The sequence below is a fragment of the Balaenoptera musculus genome, chromosome 15, assembly GCF_009873245.2.
Source record: "Balaenoptera musculus isolate JJ_BM4_2016_0621 chromosome 15, mBalMus1.pri.v3, whole genome shotgun sequence".
NCBI lineage: Eukaryota > Metazoa > Chordata > Mammalia > Artiodactyla > Balaenopteridae > Balaenoptera > Balaenoptera musculus.
The window spans coordinates 68,082,670-68,101,586 of NC_045799.1; the positions used below are offsets into that span (position 1 = coordinate 68,082,670).

Below are 18,917 nucleotides of genomic sequence, written 5' to 3' on the forward strand. Positions count from 1 at the left end.
CATATCTTTACATACCTGCTTTACTTCTACAACAAATTCCCAGTCATTCAGAACTCATAACTAAATTGAACACGGCACAGGTAAACATTCAAACACAGTCACATGATGACTATATATTCAAACCTACACATGCATGCACAGGTATATCTAACACCAAGAACCAAGCCTTTAAGTGAACTTGAGACCAAAAACAAACCAAAAAAAAAAAAAATGTAAAAAGTAGCAGAGTCACCAAGCAGTTGTGAGCTGCATTTGAGAACTCTTCCATGCATTGCTGCTACTCATTCATCTGGATAGAAGCTCTCAGACGGAGAGCCAGAGATGGCACCATTATCATTTTTGTCCAGTTAAATAACATTCAAATATGACAGTTGGTTATGAACACATCTCAGGGACGGCAGAAACAACCCAAGCAGCCTCAATTCCAAACACCTGACCTCTGGGTATCTGTACCATCATGCCAAAGAAAAGAAAATAATAAGGGCGTTCTGTGGACTGTCCTTAGTGTATTCGCTGTGCTTAGAATACATAGTAATAAAAAGCTAGTTAAATGCTGATCCTTTGCAACATTGCAACATTGGCTATTTCCAAGGAAGCATCTCACTAGCTTTCAGGTATGAACTGACATTTGCACTTTGGACTAACAAGGAAAGCAGACCCAACTTCACCTGCCTCCTGGTCTAACTTAGACAAGGATGTTAACAAATGAACATCCCAGGGACCTTTGAAGAGAATCTGACATTTTCAGCGACTCTCCCACCTTGAATCCATCACCACTGCCAACCCCAAAATGTAGGGTTGTTAAAATATATGTGTTTTCAGAGACCACAATCTCACATCCCCTCGGCCCAAATCCCTAATATGTATATAATAGAGTCTACATACTTCTAGCTCCTTCTGTCTTTTAGTAATACATGATCATATGTATATGAACAGTTCCGGGTCTGGTCTGAGCACGTTGTCTCCAGTGTAAACCAGAGCTCCAGAGAAAGGAGGGTAGACATATTGGTTTGTTTTCTGGGGAACCAAATTGAGACAGACTATCCACGATGTGCCTACGACAACACTTTTTGCCCGCCCAAGTGAGCCATAGAACCGTCGCCCGGAATCGCCGGCCCCTTTAAGAAGACTCGGTCTTCCCCAGTGGGCTCCAGCGGCGCCCGCAGCAAAAGGCAAACTTGCCTGGCTCATTGGGGGTGGGGGGGTGGGGAGGGAATGCCGCGTCGGGTGGGAGCGGCGAGAGCGCCAGAGTGCGCTGCGGGCTCCTTTCCCCTTCCCCTTTCCTTAACCCTTCCAGGAGCGGGAGAGGAGGAACGGGGTCGTGCTGCAGCGCTACGGAGCCGGGGCGCTGACTGCCCTGGTCTCCCGAAACTTTGCGCGGAGCGTGGGTTGACTAGGCAGAGCCGAGCCGGCTGGCTGGCCTGGGAAGGGCGGGGAGAAGACAGACCCTTCAGTACCCCAGGTCTCTAGCCCGGGCGCTGGAAAGGCGCGGGGTGCAGCGGCAGAGGAGGAGCTGTCCCTTCAGCACCACGGACTTAAAACTGGGCGTTAAGAAGGCGGAGGCGGGGCAACAGGCGGGGAGCTGTCCCTTCAGCACCGCAGACCTTTGCCCTCCAATGAAACCTCTCGGCCCCCGCCCCGGGACAGTCTTTTCTCCAGTTTGAGCGGGGGTGTCGGGAGCAGGCGGAGAGCTTTCCTGGGAGGCTGGGGAAGCAATGAACGCTCTTCTCAGAGACTCGCCTCCCAGCAGTGCTATTTTTTGCCATCCGCCCTCACCCCCAGCACACGCGCTCGCACACACACGCACGCACGCACACACACACACACACACACATAGACCTCGCTGGATTTCTTTGCCTTGAGTCTCCCGGGGCTGTGAGGAGCCAGGCGCATCTCAAACCGAGCTGGCAGCTCCAGGCTCCAGAGCCATGCCCTGCACGGACCCTCATGCTTACCAAGCTCCTGAGGAATGAAAGGAACCCAGGGACCCTCAGAAGGCAGCAGTGATGTGGACCAACCCCCTGGAGCCTGCACCCTTCCGAGGGCCATAGGCGACCCAGGGAACTGGAGAGAGCTCCAGACAGGAAATCCCAGCTTTCCCAAAGTCCCTGTGGATGCTGACAAAAGGAGACCTGAATTTTTGGAAGGGCCTGTCCTAGGTTACCCAGCTGCAGAGTGATTTTCCCCTCTGGCATTGAACCTCCCTCTCCAACCCCCAGCCATCTAGAGTACCATGAAGAATTATGAGGATGTGTGACAGAGGAATCCAGATGTTGATCACTACTGTGGGAGCCTTCGCAGCTTTTAGTTTAATGACCATTGCAGTGGGCACGGACTACTGGTTATATTCCAGAGGTGTGTGCAGGACTAAATCTACAAGTGATAATGAAACCAGCAGGAAGAATGAAGAAGTAATGACCCATTCAGGGCTGTGGAGGACCTGCTGCTTAGAAGGTATTTACAAATTCCTCTCAATGGCCCTAAATAATCCAGTTTCTGATATTCTGCTATTCCAGTGTGTCGTTGGGGAGATGGAGGCAGTGATGGGGAAAGAGAGATAGTTCAAATTATTGCCGAGAATGTGCAGATGTCCAGATTGTTCCAAGCAAGACTAATGCTGTGTGGGATAAAAGGGTTGGGTCTTGTTGATTGTTTTTGGTATAAGCTTCATGAGATGAGATTTTGTGGTACTCTAGGCAGCTTCTGCAGTTGAGAAAAAAGTCTTCAAATCTAAAACCTCTAGGTATATTGTGAACTGCTTTGCTTTGATCTCTGGCTTGAGATGGGGTCTTTGGCTCTGCTTAAGTTGCATTTCAGTGGGGGAGAGGTGAAGGGAGAAAAGGAGGGAAGGGGGAGGGGGAGAGAGACAGAGAGAGAGAGAGAGAGAGAGAGAGAGAGATTGATTCTGACCTAGCCTGGCACACTCTGCGCTATTTCCTTATTTCTCAACATAGTCTTATCAGTTTCTTCTGAGTTTGGTCTAACTAGATATTTTCATGAACTTCCATTGCCAACCAGTTCCAGACTAACATATATGAACCTCTAAACACACACACACACACACACACACCGCACACACACACATTTTAAGAAAACTTATTAATACATCTCCATTTGGGATCAAAAAACAAACCTGAAGTCTTGGTATTTGGTGTCCACCTGTCTTCTTCCCTAAAGCATCTGCAAACCCAACAAATATATTTCTATGACATTTGCATAAGATTGATTCTCCAAGAATCACAGCATACCACTTCTCATTCAAAAAACTGAGGATTTATTCTAAATGATAATGAAGAGGACAGACCAATTTTAGAATGTCAAGCTCTTAGGTAGCCTGTCTCACTACTAAACTTGCTTTCAGTACACCAGGAGTCACTCTCAGCATCATTGGGCAATGCCTGGATGTCAGTAGGAGTAAACAGAAAAATAGAGAAGGAAACCAAAGCTCTTTAGAGCCTATGAGCCTGAGGGAAGGCACTGGATTAGAGGGACAGAAGGGAGTTTTCTCAGGCTTCTGAGGAATCTGTGAAGCTTGTCATAGTGATGAGCAAGGAAATCTGTGTTTCCTATGTGCTCTCCTCCCCTGCCTGCCATTGGTTCTCCATGCCTGCATTCCTACTGGCTGGCATTTGTCAGGGCTTCTTGAGAAGTTGCATTTATGTAAATTGCTTAGGAAATCATGCTATTACATCACTTGCTAGTGTAATGTTGCATCATTGCCTGGCCTTCCTCCCATGTTCTGACACTCTGAACAACTGCTCTCCTGACTGTAGCACTACTAGAGTTGATTCTGTTTCCATCGCAAATTTGCAACTGGTGGGAAACCCAGGTAGGAAAGGACTACTTTAAATGCAACAAGGATTACTGTATTTGATGTCTGAAGACCTGGGTAATGCTGCAAACTATCTGTGTGACCTTGGCTAAGACATTTACCCATCCAACCCTCAGTATATTAATCTGGTAAATAATTAATTTGGAATAGGTGGTCATGAATTAGCACTACCCAAAGCTCTTATTGTATACAAGGTACTGATGGAAATTCTTTCCTAAACATTGACAAAAATCTAATATCTATGATTATTTGTGATCAGATATGGTGAAGTCATTTACCTTAAGGAAATACCATAATTCCCTTTCCTATGTTAACAATAAAGAATTGAGTCATCTTTTATAAAGTTGAGATTTGGTGGATGTTTCGATGCTTAGATGGTTCCAGGGTTGGCATAAAAAATCTGAGGTGCCTCCCAATCCAGAAATGGCACATATGTAGACCAAGTTTCAGTTATTTCCAATTCTTCTGCCCCCTTGACCTAAACCTGGGAATTCACAACTGATCACCAATTTTGACCTCCCCTCTTAGGGCCTGGAATTCCTGAATCCTTGCTCAGAATTTCTCAACTGATGGTTTCTCTTTTCTCCAACATCATCTCCTACACCCACAGTTTGTACAAGGAATTGGAACCCCACCCAGATATTCTGTGGGCTTAGTGGGAGAAGTGAGAATTTGAATCAAGAAGAAATTAGATTAATCTAAGATATGTTCTTGGTCAGGTGAATTCTTCTGAGAAAATTTCTTGCAGTCTCCATGCAATTTGGCCCAGTTTTATTTTTTTTTTTACATTTTGAAGTACTAATACAGTAAGATGCATAAACTTTAATGAATCACAATAAAATTTTAGCTATGTGTACACCCATATACTCAACACCTAGATAGGCCTGGCTGAAATCTGAAGCCAAGGTTTTCCTTCATGTAATGAACATATCAAGTGTTCAAGGAATTTGCAGTAGCCTCTGCTTTCTGCACGGGAAGACACATGCAGTAGGCAGCATCCATCCTCTGCTGGAGTGAAGGTGTACAGCCATCTCCTGCCCAGTATGTCCTGTCTCCCAAAGCCTTAGCATCCTCATTTTTCTGGTCCTTTAAGTGTTAAAGGATAACTGGGGTGGGGGGGGGGCGGGCATCCATACATTTTTAAGAGTCATGAGAAAATGTGGCTATTTCATACAAAAGAAGAGAATGCTCCAGAGGGACATGACAGCTGTCTGCAAATATCTGAAGGGCTGTCATATGGAAAAAAGATTCGAAATGTTCTATGTGGCCTCAAGGGGTTAGAAGTGGGAGCTAGAAGAAAACAGGTTTTACCTCAATATAAGTAACTATCTAATATGGCATGGGGAGCTTTCAGAAGTTATGAGTTGTCTATCACCAAAGATATTCAAGTATAAGAAAACTACATCAATTGTTTCCAGTCTTAACTAGTCAACAGAATCATATGGGGAGATTTAAAAAATAGAGTATCAGGCCCCCACAACTAGGTTCTTTGCCTCCATGGGTCTGTGGTGGATCACTTGGAATCTTAATTTTCTAGAATTCCTCCAAGCAATTACGATATTAAAGCCAACACATGTTGAGTATTTACAATGGGTCTGGGAATGACCATGTGTGTTAGGAAGGATCACGTCTCTCAAGTGAGAGAAGAGATGTTTCCAGTTTTCATTTCTATAACTCACCAGAAAGTCATTCATATTTAGCACTTATTTTGTGCTAGGATTGTGCTAAGAATTTTGAAAAAATAACTTTCATCTTCAAAGGTGTTCAGTGATGCAGGTATAAGTATTAGCCTCATTTTACAGATGAGAAAACTGAGGCCAGGAGAAGTTGTATAACTTGCCCAAGGTCACATACCTAAACTCAGCAGACACTACCTCACCTAAGCAATGTTGCTTCACTGAGCACTTGCTAGGGAGCATTAATTCATGCTCTAGTGGATAGGTTGCTACTGGTACAAATATTAGCTTGTGAGAATGCCCTGACACATGGGTTTTTCCATTCAGAAGCCCCAGATCCCAGAACACTCAGCAAGCCTGTGCAGCCTCTACAGGGGGGCAGGAGCCACCAGACAGGCAAAAACTCAGAGGCAGCAAAGGACACTCTTTGAGTGAAAAAACAATCGACCTATGTAGAGACACCCACACTGAGAAGCCAGAATGAATGCCTGACTCATTAGCTGGAAAGCACGCAAGGCATTCACAAAGCAGTGCCCCTACCTGCTGCGTGCTTTCAATGGCGGTGTGTGAATTTGAATGAGAACATGTTCAATATGTGATTCTCTCATCAAGAAACCTCTTGAACTCCTAGTTATAATCAAAGTGATGTGTTTAGATCATGGAAAGACCACTGGCCTAGTAGCAAGGAACCCTGGGTGCTAATCACATTTCTGTCACTGATAGTTATGTGAATTGTGTACGTTATTTCCTCCTTTGGACCTCAGTTTACCCAGTTCTAAAATGAGAGCTTCAGATAAGATTAGGAAGTAACAAATCCAAAGGTCCCTGTGGACTTGGCAGGTAATGTAAAGTGTGAAACAAACATTTCACAGTCCTCTTACCTCAGTTATATTGGCGTGGGGGAAGGAGTAAGAGTGTGTTTGAGAAGATATAAGGTAACTGAAACTTGGTCTCAGTGTGTGGGCAACAGAGAGTAGTGCGGACTGTGGCACATTGGAAACAATTACTACGTGCCTTGAGTCGATCTTTACTCTGGAGAAATGTATACCAAACTTGGCCCAATATTCCAAATTTTAAAAAGCTAGATGTTAAATCTGCTGATTTTTAAAATGTGGGCAACTAGTTTAACTTTTTAAACATGCAGTGCCAGCCAAACCAAACTCACTTTACGGCTGAATTTGACCCATAGCCTGCCTTTTGAGCCCCGGAAATTATCTAAAAGCCCCTTTAAATCCAAATTTCTGATATTTTCGTTTTTGATTCCTGAATTGCTCTTTGTTAGTCAATAATCACTTATTCAATTCATTAAAAAATTGCCTACTAAGAAAAGAAAGCCCACTTAGGATTTTAGGACGGGGAACTTAAAATTATGAAAAAGAGGTTCAATAAACTGCTGTTTCTGCTACAGATGGGCCTGGATGACATCAAACATCTGGCTGAAAAACTGAAAAAAAATTAACCAGTCATTAGAAATTCCCCCATATTTCCAAATCTCCAGATGGTTGACTTTTTCAGCCAGATGGGGTTCCAGCTTCATTTATGTGTTCAGAAGCTTTCGGGGAAGCTTCAAAGACGTGGTTGAGGACAGGGTTGGGAGAAGGACATAAGTATTTTCTATGTGCCAAGCCCATGCTAGGTGCTTTCACATATATTAACTCATAATTTTCACATCTCCTATCTGCCCCCAGCAGAATATAAACTCCATAAGTACAGGGATTCTTGTCTGGGGCACTACTATATCCCTAGAGCTCAGAAACAGTACCAAGTAGTCACTTCTGCTCCCCCTGTCCTAGATTTAATGCTGCACCTTCCCTTGGACGTGGGTGCAGAATGCATTAGAACTCTCTTACTCTCTTCCCTACTCCTGAACTTCTCCTTATTCCTTTCTCTCCACTCTTCTACCTTGACCCTAAAGCCCATGAGGCAGATAGAAGAGAGAAATGGGCTGGAGTCTTAAGACAGGATGGGGGAAACTGACCATGACTGTGTCTGGGGGCAGGTCAGGATGGGGAAGGTGGCAGAGGTTGAGGTGTGAGCATGACTAATATTCAGCCAGAACATGTTTGTATAGCCATACTGTTTGTTAAAACGTTGAAATACTTCCCTCCCTGTTGATAAACAACAACTGGTCCAAGTCCCTCACCAAACCCCCGCCACTAGCCCTAAGCCCTTCATGGAACCTCTCAAACATCCACTAGATCCACCAAGTAAGAGGTTAAAACCTGGTCCAGCAGGGCCATCACGATCATGTTCCAGCCCTATGGAAGCATCCATTCTAATTGGCTCGTCTTGTGTCCTACTTGTGGTTAAATAGTTTTGAATCTTACTCTTAGTTGCGTCATCCTTGATGGAAAGGACTCCTCTTTTTTCTACCACAATCCCAGCCTTCTGACCCTAGGATTCTACCCATCTTAGAAAGTAGATAGCTTGAAAATACTTTTTTTTTTTTTTTTTTTGCTTAATCATTTGAGATGTTATCTCTGGATTGGAGTAAAGGCAAATGACAGGCAATCCAAGGTTGGGTGACCAATGTAAGCTATTAGCATGGATGATTGGTGTGGGTAACCAGCACGCATCAAGAAAAAAATAAAACAAGAAATGAGGCAAAAAGATGAGTGTGTCCTTTTTTTTATTTATTTATGTATTTATTTATATTTTTGGCTGTGTTGGGTCTTCATTTCTGTGCGAGGGCTTTCTCTAGTTGCGGCAAGTGGGGGCCACTCTTCATCGTGGTGTGGAGGCCTCTCATTATCGCGGCCTCTCTTGCTGCGGAGCACAGGCTCCAGACGCGCAGGCTCAGTAGTTGTGGCTCACGGACCTAGTTGCTCCGCGGCATGTGGGATCTTCCCAGACCAGGGCTCGAATCCATGTCCCCTGCATTGGCAGGCAGATTCTCAACCACTGCGCCACCAGGGAAGCCCGAGTGTGACCTTTTAATGTTTAATGTCATAGAGCAGTATCTAACCAGCTTACTTAAGTGGTCATCTATTTCTCCGGGGGAATGTACCTTTGTTTGACTTAGCTTTTATTATAGATTCAGGCCCAGTTGTATAGTTAGGTGTTTACTTGTCGAAAACTTGGGAGGATGCACATATATTTTTTAGTTCAGTAGCGGTACAAATGATTTCTGTTCATTAGAGGAGATAACCTCAAATGTTGTGGACTATTGCTCACCCTCTAGGACATTAATCAGTTTTATAGATAACGTAAAGATATTATTTCAGATTTGTTTTTTAAAGACTTAATTTTATTTATTTTTGGCTATGTTAGGCCTTTGTTGCGTGGGCTTTCTCTAGTTGTGGCAAGCGGGGGCTACTCTTTGTTGCAGTGCACAGGCTTCTCAGGCTTCTCTTGTTGTGGAGCATGGGCTCTAGGCGCACGGGCTTCAGTAGTTGTGGCACTTGGGCTCAGCAGTTGTGGCTTGCAGGCTCTAGAGCTCATTAGTTGTGGCACATGGGTTTAGTTGCTCTGCGGCATGTAGGATCTTCCCAGACCAGGGCTCGAACCCGTGTCCCCTGCATTGGCAGGTGGATTCTTAACCACTGAGCCACCAGGGAAGACCCTCAGATTTTTTTTCTTTGAAAAAAAAGTACATAACATCTTCCTTTGAGCCAGCTTTGTCATTCTGCTGGTTCCCTCACTGATGAATTGAATAAAACTTGACATAAGTTCACTGTGTATTTTAGGAGAATTATGTTTTTAACGATTTGAACATTATACTCCGACATGTGGAAGTATCTGCAATGAAAACCAATGTTTCTGAGGTTAAAAAGAAGCCTACAAAACTCCAAGGTTGTTTTTCTTTTCCTTCATCCCATGACCCTGCCAGAGTCTACTTTTTCGATGTAGGAGCAAATGGGCCTTTAACAATTTATGTGTGGCCACAAAGAATATCAGATAGTAGGAGGGGTTTTGAGGTCAGGCAGACCTGGGTTCTTACCTGAATCTGCCGTTTACTATCTACAAGACTTTGGAAATTGCTAAACCTCTGAGCATGAGTTTCCTTACCTGTACAACGAGGAAGCAAAAGTAGCAAGCAGTTTCATCTGTTTCTGCCTTAGTTCTTAGTTGTGTCTTGTGGTTCCTTCATTCCTTCATACCTCTAAATAATATGTTGACCAGTAGTCCTTGATTCATGCATTTTAGACAAGATCCATTTGCTAAGACAAATGATAAGTTCACTTTTTTTTTTTTAATAAATTTATTTATTTATTTATTTATTTTTGGCTGTGTTGGGTCTTCATTTCTGTGTGAGGGCTTTCTCCAATTGCGGCAAGCGGGGGCCACTCTTCATCACGGTGCACAGGCCTCTCACTGTCGCGGCCTCTCTTGTTGCGGAGCACAGGCTCCAGACGCGCAGGCTCAGTAGTTGTGGCTCACGGGCTTAGTTGCTCCGTGGCATGTGGGATCTTCCCGGACCAGGGCTCGAACCCATGTCCCCTGCTTCAGCAGGCAGACTCTCAACCACTGCGCCACCAGGGAAGCCCCAAGTTCGCTTTCTTATACCACTACCCTTTCTTCCAATACTTTTGGCTCCTCAGTGAGTTTACCTGTGGCTCCAAGAAGAATCATTCATAAAGATTGAGGGTGGCTGGAAAAAAGAGAGACTGGCATCTCATTCCTGGACTGGATATTAGCTTAGGCAGCACAGTTGCTCATCTGCTCATGTGCATATTTCAGCAAGGAAGCTGGGAGGCAAGACCAGGGCTGAGAGAGGGAATGGCAGCAGGTCCGCCTGTTTAGAATGGAGAGGTCTCTGAGTTGAGTGTATACTTGAGAGCTTGAGCCATTTTTTCAGTATCCCACCCAAGAGAGCATCCTGTTAGGCAAGAAGACCTTAGACAGGGCTACGTGATGTTCATGAAGGTGTTGTCTTGCACAGGGCTACCTGGCCTAGGGGTCAAGCAGGGGCTGAGAATCAGCTCATGCTCCACTTCCCAAACCATGCATGTTGGTCTAGAACTGAGTCCATCCAGACGGAGGAGGGCCTGTAAAAATGTTCACAGGGTACTTACTGTATGGGCCAACTGCAGACCCAGCAGCATGGGGCTGTGGGTTGCCAGTGATGGGAGCCAAGGTGGCATGGAAAAGACTGACCAGACTCAGGCACCTCACATCAGGAAGGAAGTTGCAGTGGGAAGACTCCAAAGGGCCCTCTAATAACAAATGCATGTGCCTCCAGAGGAAAGTCAACATACAGACTCCTGTGTGCAGAGAACCTGACCATCAGTGTCAGCTGGAGGAACGGTAGCAATGAACAAGAATGGTTTGCAACCTCACCCAGCTAAGTGAAGTGGCACTTTTGGCCTTTTTTTCCTTCTTGTTCCCTGCCACAGCATATTGAAGGTATTCCCATCTAAAAGAGGGAGGAGTAATAAATAAATAAATACAGTGAGAAAAATAAAATAAAAGAGGGAGGAGTAGGGATACAGCTTTGCAATCAGATAGGCAATTGGAAGTTTTAACAACCAAAAGTGACTGTAAAGTTATGAAATCTGCCCAAAATATCATCAAGAAAATGAGGGATTGGACATACAACAGTTGAAAGCCAAAATAAAACAAGTGCCTGTTTATATACCACTTAGTTCAGACTTATCAATAAACAGGATATATGTCATCATGCTTTGTCTCTAAAATTCTACAAGTTGAAAATTTAATGATGTATATGTACTGTGATACATAATTACATCTCAGGGGTTGGCAAACTACAGTCCATTGGCCAGATTTTGCCCATTGCCTATTTTTGTGCAACCCACAAGCTGAGAATATATTCTCCATTTTCAAATGGTAGAAAAAATTAAATAACATCTCAAAATATTTCATGACACATAAAAATGATAAGAAATTCAAATTTCAGCATCTATAATTCTGAATGTTGTCAATTTAAAAATTTTGGAAATTTGTTTTCTCTACTGTTGTATTAATATCTACATAGTATCCTTGATTTTGCTGCTTGATCTGCAAAGCCTAAAATATTTACTGTCTGGCCCTTTACAGAAAAAGTAAAGTTAGCCAGTCCCTGCTATATCTCATTGCAGGAATCGGTAATAACATTTTATTTCTAGAAGTACCCTTTGTTTTCCGAAGAATGTTGAATTGCTTTCTTTTTTTCTTACACGTTTTACCTTTATCATAGACTCTTCAGATCAGGTATTCTGTTGGGTTCTCTTTTCTTTCCTGAAGAACTCTCACTTAGTTCTTTGCCCAGACAGTCCTTGTCCTCTTTCTGAGCCATGAAGAGGTTGAAAGAAAGTCAATGAGATCTTCCCCTCTGATGGTCTCTAGGGAAGGCAGCCCCTGGCCAGGTACACAGGGAACAATATCTGTTGGGGCAGGCAAGAGGAGAAAGCTTTGGTAACCTGTGTTCTGATGGCAATGAAAAAAAAAAAAGACCCTAGAGACAGATTGAAGGTAAACTCTATCAGACATGGTTACTGGGTGGGTGAGGGTGAAGAAATTGAGGTCCACAACAGGCAGCTGGTACTGAGAGTCTAGACAGAGGTACTCATCCATATAGTTCCACAGATGAGGTTCATATGATTATGAAGCTTCATGAAGAATATGATGTGAATGGGCACTTTTATAGAAAGAGTCTCATCCTCCGTAAGTGTTAAGAATCACTAATATAGAGTTTAGGACAGAGATGAAACCTGGGTTGACACTTAGGATCATCCAAGCATAGATGGTAATTGAAGACATGCAAGTACACAAGAAGTGTCCGAGAAACCCCAATGACTACAAAGAGGGAAATTGACAGAACCCTAAGTAACATTAACACTATGGGGCAAGGAACAGAGGAGAAACTGTGAAAACTGAAAAAAAATGAAGAAAAACTAGAAACAAAAACACAAAACAGAGATGAAGGAGGAGAAAGAATTCAGGATTTAAATACCCATTTTGATGGTCTACCTGAGGCTTGCTCTAAAATGATGCAGATGAACAGAAATGTCTGGCACTAGAAGCCCTCTGGCTTAAGACAGTTCCTTACAAGGCAGAGACTCATCGTCTGCGGGCTACTTCCTGGGTTTGCACGAGAGGGCCTGCTTCCGGGGTAGATCTGCCCTTCCTCCTGGGATCGGTAAGCAGGTGACATGACAATATGGATCCTGCGGATTGCTTCTAAGGAAGCTGCAGAAAGAGAGAACGGGTCATGAGAACCCTAGAAAGAGGTGCCAAGGAAACAGTAAAATAATAATTAGCTAACACTTAATGAACACCTTCTGTGTGCCATGCTACAATTACTGGGGCAGACTGCACGTTCATTTCTGGGCTAACTCCTGAGCATTTATTTATTTCTTTAACATGCACAGACTCTATGCCAAGCACTGTTCTACGTGAGCACTTGACAAACGTCATTTAATCCTTGTGCCTTCTTCAGAAGGTAGACATTACTATTATCCCCATTTTACAAATGAAGGAATGGGGACCCAGAGGGCATGTGGTTAGTAAGAGGCAGAGCTGGGTTCCCAACCCTACCCTGTGCTGCCTTTCATTACTGTACTCTACTTGCTTGGATAAGCACTAGTATAAATAGATGCAACTGATTCTCATAATAGCCCAGTGTACAACTAGCAGGGCTGTTCCACCAATAAGGAGACTGAGGCTTAGAGAATTAAAGATCACCTGCTAGGTGGTGGCAGGGCTGGACTTGAACCAGAAGCTTCACCTTAATCACCACACACTGCACTGCCCAGGGCTGCTGGGCTGGGTTTTTCCAACCTGCCCACTCCTATATCCAGGAGAGTTTGATGTCAGTCACTGGCTCTGAACCATTCAACGACCGGAACTATTGTGAAAAATAATTAACCCAGCCTTTGTCAATTTTTATTCCACAACCAGAAAGCAAGGTCAAGGAAAAGATATGGTAAAGCTAGCAAGATTTAGACATTATAGCAGTAGGTTGTGAAGAAACACCACCTCTGGATCAAATGTAAATAAAAAATAAAAGGCAACACCAATCATTTGGAAGAAGAACAGTGTTTCTTTTCCAGAGTCTAACTAGACGCAGGTGAGCAGACTATCGGATATTCTTGCATCTTCTACATTGGATTTGGGGTGTTTGCAAACTTGAGGGTGCCATTATGTTCGTGGCTGTCCCACTTCCTGAGGACTAGACTTGGGCACATCATTCATTTGACTTCTTTGAGCTTTATACTCTGTGTCAGGCAGGAGTCAAGTTTTCTGGGTTGGATAATTCTCGTACTTAGGGTTCTGCAGCCTGATTCTCATGCAGCAGCCAAGGCCAGAAACATTTTGGAAGAGCACCCAACCCACACCAGACATGGAATAGACGAGTGTACCACCAGGTCTGGTTCTTAGTGACCTTGGGCCTGAGTAGGCTAGAAATGGGCAGCTGAGATGAGCTTGGGGCAGCATGACTTAACACCCTCTATCCACATTTTAACCTGCATGTTGTAAAAAATATTATCACATATGTTTTGCCATCCAAATACTCTTTATCCATCACATTTCCCTGAACCACTAATCTAGAACAAGAGCCTGGCACATAGTCGATTCTTAATAAATATACATTGAATTTATTGCTTGTGAGTAGGTAATTTAATTACCTTGAGTTTCTCTTAGTGAATCCATGCTAATCCCTAACAATCATCGTTCTGCCATTAAGTGCTTACAAACTACTTTTAAAATAATATATCCTATAATCCCTGCCACAATGGATGGTAATTCAGCAGCCTGTATTTTGAGCAAGTCTGACTTGAAGATCTCAACATTGTTTGTCCATCACTTATTTTCCATTTTTTTCCCCTCAGAACTGTTCCAGAGTAGTTTAACAGTCTCATTTAAAAATTCCCTCAATACCCTGGGTGCAAACTTGGGGAAGGAAAAAAGAAAATACATGTTGTGTGGGATATATTGTGCACAGATCTGGCAGGCACTGTTTCTATTCTTCGTGCTTCAGATTCTGTATATATTTGGATACCTGCATGTTTAGGAAATGGAATTTCCACCACTCTATATTCCATAGCATATGCTATTCAGCATCATGCATAGCTGCCTTGGAATACAATAATACCTACCAGCTAAATTAAAGTGATTCAAAAACTCACGGGTAACTGTTGAGGTGCCTTCCACCACCTCATCTATTACAAAATTCTACTGTCACCTGTGGAAATTGATTTTGGCATTGAGCAGTTAATACAGATGCATATTTACAACAAATCATTTTGACTTTGCAAATCACAGGACAGTAGAACCAATTAGCTGTTTATCAGCTTAAAATGTCTTAAAATATGTACTATCAAGTAAGTCCTGATTTTTCAAAATATTACTTTCCACCAAAGATGAATCTGGCTTGCAATCAAAATGCCCTAAGTGTTTAGAGAAAAATAAAAAGATCAAATCAAGAGGCAATGATGTTAATCTGAGTCAAAGGTCTGCTGCACAGCATAATAATTGCTCTTTTCTGCTTTTTTACTCTGTGGTGAGTGATGGCTTAGCTCTGAGCAGTGGGGAAATGGCAGGGGTTGGATTCTAAGAGATAATGAGGTCTGAACCAAGGAAAAGTCAATCTGGGCCACCCCTAATGATGATTTTCCAGTTGGAGTCCCTGGGGCTGAGCATAGGAAGTGGAGAGTCCTAGCTCAAGACCACGGACTTTCTCCAAACTCTCTTAAAGTAGGCAGAAGTACTGGGGAGGGGAAGGGGGATGAAATTTTAAACAGTGTGGTCAAGTTTGGCTTCCCTGAGAAGGTGACAATTAACCCCAGATCTGAAAGAGGTAAAGAACCAAGCCAGGTGGGAAGAGCATTCCTACCAGGCAGAAGGAACAGCAAGTACAAAGGCCCTGAGGTGGGGAGGTGCCTGGGGTGTTTAAGGAGCAAGGAAGCCAGTGGGGTTGAACAGGATGAGTGAGGAGGAAAAGAGAATAGTTGAGGGTGTTGAGGCCAGCAGGCAGCTGTAAGAACTTGGACTTAGAGTGAACTGGAAGCCTTTGGAAGAGTTTAATCCCAGGAATGACGTGTTCTTGAATTTGCCATGTCTGAGTCTTCTCCTCACCTGCATTATTTGCTGCTTGATAGAAGGAGCAGTTTGTCCTGTGACCTTCCTTGCTTCCCCCAGGCAAGAACTTCAGCGCTAATCATTAAAGCTTTTGCCTCACCTCGCCCTCATGCTTCTCTTAGACTGGGCACAGTGGAATAGCATCTCTTCAGCACTGCCTTCCTTCCTCCCCTGAAAACAAGTCATGGTCCCTTACTGTCTTCAGTATTGTATTTCTCATTATGGGGAAATGGGGTTTAAACGAAATGACAATGACGTGGAAGTTTCTAATGCTTACCAGATCTTACAAAGCTCTTGGAGTCATCATTCCTGTAGGGCAACCTCTTCCTGACTCACAGATTCACCCCCTTCTCCCCCTTAAGCTGGCATCTTCTCCTATGCTGGTCCCTCTTCTCAGTCTGGAGAGGCAATAGGAGCTGTGAAGTAAGCGGTTTGCACTTGAGGGGAGCTCCAACCTGGTCCTCCTGCTCTATGAGGGCTTATTTAGCACCTACTGTGTGCCAGACACTGTGCTAGGTGCCAAGGATTCAGCAGAGAATAAAGTAGACACGGTCCCATCTTTGGTAAGTTCACAATTATGTAGGGAAGAAGCTGAGTGCACCCAGGCGAACAGTGCAGAATGCTCCTGGTGCATAAGGCAGGGGGTCCTGGATTAGTCAGGGGGACTAATCATCACAGAAATGTTCTCTTAGGGCTAGTGTGTCCCCAAGGTGCCTGGCCTACAATAGGTGCTCAAAACACATTTGCCGAATGCACGAGGAGGGCTTGTGTAGGGCACACAGAGGAGAACTGACCTCTCCCATGTGTTGGGGGCTGGAGTGGACATGAATTCAGAGCCCCTGGCTTCTTATCCTTAAGCAGAAGGGAAGGAGACCAGGAAAACAGCCTACCTCTAGAGATCCATGGAGACAAACAGTGATGATTGAGTGATGACACATTTCTCTCTCTTTTCTAAGTTTTTGAACTGTTTTTTTGTTTTTGTTTTTGTTTTTTTTTTACAGACAATCCTGGATATTTGATTTTTGTCATGTTTTTGAGTGGCATGTTTTTCCTACTGTATTTTCTTAATTAAAACACTTTTAACATAAAAGTAATACAAAAACATATTCTTAATACCAACTTTTAAAGTAAAATAGACAAGGCAAGGTTTCATCCCCTAACCCCCAGAACTACTGCTACTCCCCGTTTGGTGAATCTCTAATATATATCATTTCCCTGTTTTTCTGCTCTACTCTGTCAAGGAGATTAGAAAGGGTATGTTTTTCCCTTCCAGGTCAAATTACTCATAATTTACTCAAAAGCTTTAAAAAAGTATCTTACAATTTATTAAGACATTTAATCATGCACACTATTTTTAAAAATCAAATCATATGGAAGGGCTTTTAATGACAAACATCTACCTCAAGGGGGTTCACCCCTCCCTACTCCAAATCCTACTCCTCAGAGCAAGCTTTTTTTTTTTAGAACCATTTCTGATTCAGTTCCTCTGGTGGTTACATCCACATCTCTAAATAATATGTTTATCTTCTATTTCTTGGTTTATAATCTATTGACTTCCTGCCGTAATAGGTGAGGATTTAGCTAACTCACTCCACACTCTGTATTGATTACCTTTCTAATTTCTAAAAATAACATTAATCTTCATTTCTTTTTCCAACCACCTTGGGTAGAATGTCTTAGCTTCCCACTTTGTAGAATGAGGATGTCCACATACCCTCCCCCACCACAAACACGTACCCATGTCTATTGGTTATATTTTTACTTCTTCATGGTCAAGATTCACTCCTTTTGCATTCTATTCTATAAATATGCTAATGTCTTCCATGTTGGAGCTATAGATTGATTCTGGAGTTTGAAAACCACTGAACATTATTATGATTATGTGACAATGTTTGATGCAAAGCTAAGTTGTTTTCTAGGATTACATGTTTTTCTTTCTGGTTTCAATGTCATTGAAATCTCTGAGTCATTCAAAGATGGAGTCTCCTTTCTAACACTTAACTAGTTGTTCAAAATCATGTCATGTATTTGCTTTGTACAGTTTTCATTTTTCCTGGTGTTTCTGATTGATTCAAAGGGTTTTTTAACAGGTCATTTAGAGCAAAATTAGGCTTTTTAAACATAAGCCCTGTGGTGGGGAAAGGAACCTTTTGGAAAAATCACTCCTCCCTCCCTTTTTTTCCTGCTTCCTCAGTGCAGTGTAGTAGTTAAGAACTCAGCCTATACAGTCAGATTGCTTGGCCTCAAATCCCAGGTCAACCACATACAGTTGTGTGATTTTGGATGCATTACCTAATCTCTCTGTGTCTCAATTTCCTCATCTATAAAAAGGGGATTATTACTCATAAGGTTGTTATAGGGATTTAATGAGTTATTCTTTGTACAGCACTTAGAGCAGTGCCTGGCACACATAAGTACTAATTTGGTGTTGGTTTTTACCATCTTCCTGTGATAAATAGATCAGACAGAATCTGCCCATCTGCATTGTTCTGCCAACAGCAAGGATTCATCCCGGCCATGGATACCACTGTTCTGTTAGTCCCTGAGAATCTTCACAAGTCTTTGCTTCCCTGAGGCAAAGCCAATGACATAGCTAATAGAGACCTTACCAGGAAACAAGATTCATGATCTTTGGTGATACATCTTCTGCCAGATTCCTTTCATACTTGTTGATGAAGGTGGTCAAAACCTTAGGGAATATGTATTCTAGAATATCCCCCAGCTGAGCTACACTGGGGAACAATTAGCACTCAGTAAATAACTGTAGCAAGAGCATACTGAGTGCTTGTATGCATTATCTCACTTGGTCCTCTCAAGAGCCCTATGGGGTATTATACCCATTTTACCGATGAGCAAATGGAACTCAGAGAAGTAACTGTCCAAATTCTCATAACTAGTGAGTGGTGGTAGAGGGAAGATTCAACCCCAGGTCTTTTAAATCTGAAAACTGATGTCCTTAATGCTGATGTCATAGCCCAGTGTTCTCAAAATGTCTTCTGTTAAGCCCGGGAGTAAGGGGAGCCTTCCAACACCATTTCATGGGGGTCTGCAAAGTCAAAACTGTTGCATAGTGTTAATAAGATGTGATTTGCCTTTTTCACTATGTTGACACTTGCACAGATGATGCAAAAACAATGGGTAACACTCCTGGAGCCTGAGCATGAATAACAGCAATGGAACCAAATGGTTCTAGCTCTCATCGTGTTCATCACCACCACCACTCACTCACAGTGAAAGAAAGTGCTAGTTTCACTTTGAAACATCCCTGGTGAAGCAGCAAAAAGGTATTAATTTTATTAAATCCTGAACCTTGTATGTAACAAAATGGGAAAGACACGTAAAGCACTTCCGTTGTAAACCAAAGGCCACCGTGGGTCTCCAGCAAAGGC

The 18,917-nt window shown here is 43.1% G+C and overlaps 1 protein-coding gene across 1 annotated transcript in view; it reads left to right on the plus strand.

The window, feature by feature from the left end:
• The first annotated feature begins 1,587 nt into the window (after positions 1 to 1,587).
• The window catches only part of CACNG3 (calcium voltage-gated channel auxiliary subunit gamma 3), an 86,920-nt gene continuing 69,590 nt past the window's right edge, over positions 1,588 to 18,917 (plus strand). The window contains exon 1 of the mRNA XM_036824342.1: positions 1,588 to 2,454. Coding sequence (XP_036680237.1) covers positions 2,244 to 2,454 — 211 coding nt within the window. The 5' untranslated portion in view covers positions 1,588 to 2,243. The remainder of the gene's footprint in view (positions 2,455 to 18,917) is intronic.